Source organism: Cucumis sativus, chromosome 6 (genome assembly GCF_000004075.3).
Source record: "Cucumis sativus cultivar 9930 chromosome 6, Cucumber_9930_V3, whole genome shotgun sequence".
In the NCBI taxonomy this organism is placed as follows: Eukaryota; Viridiplantae; Streptophyta; class Magnoliopsida; order Cucurbitales; family Cucurbitaceae; genus Cucumis; species Cucumis sativus.
The window spans coordinates 11987853-11994009 of record NC_026660.2 but is presented as its reverse complement, the minus strand read 5'-3'; the positions used below and the strand labels follow the sequence as shown (position 1 = coordinate 11994009).

The window sequence follows — 6157 nt, the reverse complement described above, 5'->3', positions numbered from 1 at the left end:
ATGGTTGAGCCCATGGGTCTGGTCCATGGACCAACCAAGTTCAAACCCATAAAGCCCACCAGTGAACTCTATAAATAGAGGAATTCTCTTCATTTGCAGGGGTTGGAAAATTTTGACTCTAGAAGATCCAGAGAGAATTCTTCCAAGAGCTAGAAGACTCCCTAACTTCTGAAGTTGACCACCCTCGAAGATTGAAGCTGCTTTGAAGATACAAACTTTATTCCAAGACTCCAACTTCAAGAACATCACGTGCTCCGCTTCCTCAAATCAAGCGTAAGCATTCAACCAACTTGAAGAACATCACGTGCTCCGCTTCTCCAAATCAAGCGTAGACGTTCAACAAACTTCAAGAACATCACGTGCTCCGCTTCTCCAAATCAAGCGTAGACGTTCAATAAACTTCAAGAACATCACGTGCTCCGCTTCTCCAAATCAAGTGTAGACGTTCAACAAACTTCCAAGAACATCACGTGCTCCGCTTCCTCCAAATCAAGCGTAGACATACAGTTGAGAGAGAATCAGAGGATCAAATTCTAGAGATTGAACCGCATCGCATCAAATCAACAAAAATACAACATCAACTCCAAGTTCAAGTCCACGAATTAAATTTCTCCGGAAATCTCGTGCGAACAGTAGTGTCTATTTATTTGTAAACTTTAGTTCTTTCACGTTATTTAAAATCATTTGAATTTACTTTTATGATCTAGTTTCTTTTAACAATAAACAGGTGAAACCAAATCAAATAAGAAAAAATTGATATCAAACATAAAACTCAATCTTAGAGAGTTACATGAAAGACTTTATTAATTCTTCCTCTATGATAAAAGAAAAATCTTATACGTTGTTTTATCCTTATTTGTTTTAGAGTTTTCATGTAAAATCATTGAAGAAACCATTAATTATGTGTTATATTCTCCGAACTTCTACCCAATCCATTATGATTTCGATGATTTCGATATTTACTCTATTCGATTAGGTCAAATATTTATTTTTCAACAAGGTTGAGGTAGTCACTGTAACTTTATTTAAACAAATAAATAATAATAGGAGAGAATAAACTAAGAATGTTGTGATTCTCATTTTTCATTTTTAATGGTCAAATATATTATGTATTTGAAGTTCAAACTCACACAAAGCTCAATGTTTTTAGCATATAATTGAATATAAGCTAAAAATAATTGGCCTAACAAACTTTGTATTAAAATTAGAAGTAAATAACTTTTTTTTTTTCAATGTGGTAATAAAATAAAATATATTTAGGACTTCATCTTCATTCATCCTTGGGAATGATGATCATTTAAAATAATAAAATTAAAATTTTTGGAAGTCTGAACAAACTAAATAAATAAAAAAACCAATTTGAAGAACCCAAATGAGATTTAGAAAATTTTCAAGGATTATGATGTTTTTTTTATTGAGAGAGAGAAAGAGTAACATCATATATATAATGAGTTGTCAATGTAGACTTTGTTTTGGTTGTTGTAAATTATGGATTAATGAAATGTTTCAAGCTTTCAATTTAATTATGATTTGTATAATCAAATAACTTGGTTTGTTTGGGATAATTCGAGTTCGGTGGAATACTAATTAATACGGTTGACTATTCAAGAATTTATTCGATAATTTTTTCTTTTTTGATTTTTTTTTTTCATTGATCAATATATCATGTTTGGAGATCACTCACGGTAATTTTGAATGGTAGTTTTTGTAGTTTGAAAGAGTAAAATGATATGTGTTGATAATATTAGATGTGAGGTAAAAGGTAAATGAATGTTTCGATGATAAAAGTTTGTATTTAGTTTTGTTGTATTTAGGAGAGTAGGTAATATTAATATTATTCATGAAATGAATTGAGAATTGAGAATTGAGAATTGAGATGGTGTGGTATGCTTTATAATATATATCCTATGAATTTAAACTCATTTAATTCACTTTACTTTACTTTACTTCTCTTCATGAACACGTAATCAAAATGAATAAATTAAGTTAAAGTTAAAAAGAAAAAAAAATGGTATAAAACTCCAACACGAATGCTTTGTCTTCCAGTGGCGCCAAAAACGCTGCCATTGCGACCACTCACTCCGACCTCCCACCCTTCACCCTTCACCCTTCACCCTTCACCCTTCTCTCTATTCTCCCCCACAACCTTAGGGTTCCTTTCTTTTCTTCTCCGATCATCAATTCACTTTAATTCAATCCAATTCACCGCTTCTTCAACCCCCTTCTCCCTTTCTCTCTCTCTATTCTTCTCTCTTCTCTCTTCCGCTTTTCGTTTCCTTCATTTTCTGTTTCTTTTGTTACTGTTTTTTAACTGCTTCAAATTTCTCTCCTAATTCATGCGCCGGGAAACCCTTTTCTTCATTTCTTCCTTTCTTTACTTTCAAGTTTAGTGCCTTTGGATTCAAACTTCGAAATGATTTGTGCCCAGGGCTTTACTCCCTTAACCCAATTTGGGTTTTCATTTTCTTTATCTTCTCCATTGGAATCTCAGAGATGTGGGTTTTCTACTCCCCGATTGTATATGGTTTCTCCTATTTCTTGCAATTACCAGGATTCTACTTTCTCTGTTTCCAGAGCTGCTAAGTTTCGGGATTTAAGGTTGTTCAAATCGGTTGAGTTGGACCAGTTCATCACCAGTGATGATGAAGATGAAATGGGTGATGGGTTTTTTGAGGCCATTGAGGAATTGGAACGGATGACGAGGGAACCATCGGATGTTCTTGAAGAAATGAACGATCGCCTTTCCGCTAGGGAAATTCAGCTTGTGTTGGTCTACTTCTCTCAAGAAGGTAGAGATTCATGGTGTGCTCTTGAGGTTTTTGAGTGGCTTCAAAAGGAAAATCGGGTTGATAAGGAGACCATGGAGCTTATGGTGTCTATAATGTGTAGTTGGATCAAGAAGTTGGTGGAGGGACGACATAATGTTGGAGATGTTGTTGACCTTCTTGTGGATATGGATTGTGTTGGTTTGAAACCTCATTTTAGCATGATAGAAAAGGTTATCTCTTTGTACTGGGAAATGGGTGAGAAGGAAAAAGCGGTTTTCTTTGTGAAAGAGGTTTTGGGGCGCAATCTTGCTTTTATGAAGGATGATTGGGAGGGGCATAAAGGAGGACCGAGCGGTTATCTTGCATGGAAGATGATGGTAAGCCTTCAGCTAATCAAGATTTTCGTATCTTTAGCCATTAACTTGCTTCAGAGTCAACAATGGTATTCTTTTGCTGTGTCTATCTATTATTGCATTGAAAATTCATATCATGAAATCTAAATATCTTCAATCAATGTTTACTAGCTTTGAATGTCATATTTTGAATCTTGAAATTCCTGATTTTAGAGATTCCTTACGTTTACATTCTTTATTTTACTCCTGTAGTTTAATCATTTAGGTTAGTATCTTGATCTTATTAGATTTTTTTTGTTATTTGAGCATCAGATTTTTGTTGTGGTGACTTTGGTCAGTGTTGAAAAGAATATTTTCTGGGGTTGTGTTTGTATAATCATAATTGGAGGGGTTCAGGAAGAACTATGTAGGTTTTCTTTTTTATCAGAGAGCTAGGTGGGCGTTCAGTATGTACTATGATTTGGTATTAGTACTTTTGATACATATGGTTAAGCATGTTTGAGTCTATTGTTATGTGTGCCTCAAAAAAGAAAAAGAGAATCAGTGTTGGTGATACTGAAGTTTATTCCTGCAGACGTAGGATTTGGGAAACCCATGAGTATCTTAGGGACCTTTTCACTTGAACTTTGTTGTCGTTAGTTTCATTTATTGAGAACTTTTGGGCTTATCTTTGTTCATTGTCAATTTCTTTGGAGCTTCATCTATCATCAGTGAAAGTATCCATCTTTATGGTCTCTTCTAGAAGCCATTTTTAGATTGTTGAATTGCCTTTCTATGTTAGTATATGCGGTGTATTAAACTTCCATATCATAGTGCTACTTCTGGTATTCTCTTGCTTCTATTAGTTGCACTCCTGCATACATGATTTATTTTGAACAACATCGAGTAACTGTATGTGGCGCTGGAATCTAGTATTATAGCACACTACTGATACTTTTGTTCCCTTCACCAGTTAATGGTAGTTGATTAGTTGCACAAGGATTTTAAAAAGTTTTATCAAATTGTTATGTTTGTCCAGCACGACCCCAAGTGAAAATTCAATTGCTAATGATCTCGAAAATAAATTCTCTTAGGTTGATGGTGACTACAGAGGTGCAGTGAAAATGGTGCTGCATCTTAGAGAATCTGGGTTAAGGCCAGAGGTTTACTCCTATCTTATTGCCATGACTGCTGTGGTTAAAGAGCTGAATGAATTTGCAAAAGCTCTTCGGAAACTCAAAGGCTACGCAAGAGACGGGTTTGTGGCTGAACTTGATAAAAACAATGTTGAACTTGTTGCAAAGTATCAGACAGAGCTTCTAGCTGATGGAGTGCAGTTATCCAACTGGGTACTTGAAGAGGGAAGCTCTTCAATTCGTGGGGTGGTTCACGAGAGACTCCTTGCAATGTACATTTGTGCTGGGCAAGGAGTCGAGGCAGAGAGACAGCTTTGGGAAATGAAGCTTGTTGGCAAGGAGGCCGATGCTGATCTCTACGATATTGTTCTAGCCATTTGTGCTTCACAGAAGGAGACAAAAGCAATGAAACGGTTGCTTACCAGGATCGAGATTACGAGTCCCATGATTAAGAAAAAGAGTTTGACATGGCTACTTAGGGGTTACATCAAAGGAGGGCATTTCCGTGATGCTGCAGGAACATTAGTAAAAATGATCAATTTGGGTTTTCTCCCAGAGTACTTGGACAGAGTAGCTGTACTGCAAGGATTAAGAAAAGAAATTCGTGAACCAGAAAGTGTTCATACGTACCTCGATCTCTGCAAGTGTCTTTCTGATGCCAATCTAATTGGACCTAGTCTTGTATATTTGCACTTACAGAAACACAAGCTCTGGATCATTAAAATGCTTTGAAGAAACTCCTCAACACCTACCTCTTTGCACAGGCAGCTAATAAAAGTGGATCAAAAACCATATTCATATCATACAGCACCAGCTCTTTTTTAGGTGCTTTTACATGTTGATCTTGTATAGTTTGAAGCTCTGTAAGCACTTGAAGAGGAATACTTGTGTATATATATAAATATACATGTATGAGCAACGACTGTGCACAAAGAACCAATGTTTCAATGTATAGATTGTATAAAGAAATTACATATTCTGATATTTTTAGTGTACATGCCTTGGTTTCTTCCGTGTTTTCATGTGTGAAGAATCTGGTTTTCATTGTAAAAGGAAAAAGACAACCAAATGGAGAAGAAGGAGAAGGAGAAGTTTGTGAACAGTCGTGGCCATATTTTGCTTCTTCCTGCCCAGAAAACAGCATGTGGTGTGTTCATTTGATGGATATGATATTCAGGTTTTACACCATTGCACTATTACATTATCATATCAATAATTTATTGGGTGTATGATTGATGCAATGTCTTTTACTTTTTTCTTATAATGGTTAGTAAATTGAAGTATCTGTTTGGAATCAAACCCATGTTTCCATGTTGTGGAGGTTTAATGTAATTGTCTCTTGGGTCCATTTATATCTTGTATGTTTGGTATGTTTTTTTATTCTCAACTTAGAAAAAATTTCAATTGGGAATTGATACAAACTTTCTTACTTTCTTTACATAATTAATTTCTTTTGATTCGAATGTAATTTCAAGTTAACCATCAAATTTTAAAATTTCTTTGATGTAAAGATGAATATCAATTATAGATATGTGAGTTTTTCATTATTAAATTTGATTAGTTTTTCATTTGACCATCTTCTATTATGTAACAAATTCATTTTTAATTAAGTATAAATGTCAGAACAAAAGATTTAAATTTGGTTCATTCATAACAAAATTATTAGTTTGGGAAGTTGATAAAACCTCCAAAGTTGAGAAAGCAAAATTTGATATTTGCTCTCTTCTTTTTTTTTTGTTGTCTATCGAAAGTGGAAGAGCTTTCGTTTTTATAATAGAATAAGTACAAAATTAAAAGATTAAAATCGATTGTTTAACACTAATATAATATAAGTTTGAGTATTCAATTTTTATAATTGAAAGTTTGAAAGTGTAATTAGAACTGTCTATCATATTTAAGACAAAAGATCCACATGGTTGGT

General features: G+C 34.4%; 1 protein-coding gene across 1 annotated transcript; it reads left to right on the top strand.

Annotated features, from left to right (window-relative positions):
* The first annotated feature begins 2035 nt into the window (after nucleotides 1-2035).
* LOC105435806 (pentatricopeptide repeat-containing protein At2g30100, chloroplastic) lies at nucleotides 2036-5338 on the top strand. Its single transcript, XM_011658818.2, has 2 exons — nucleotides 2036-3145; nucleotides 4195-5338. Exons 1-2 carry the CDS (start codon nucleotides 2414-2416, stop codon nucleotides 4966-4968), a joined length of 1506 nt encoding a protein of 501 aa, XP_011657120.1. The 5' UTR covers nucleotides 2036-2413; the 3' UTR covers nucleotides 4969-5338.
* The last annotated feature ends 819 nt before the right edge of the window (nucleotides 5339-6157 follow it).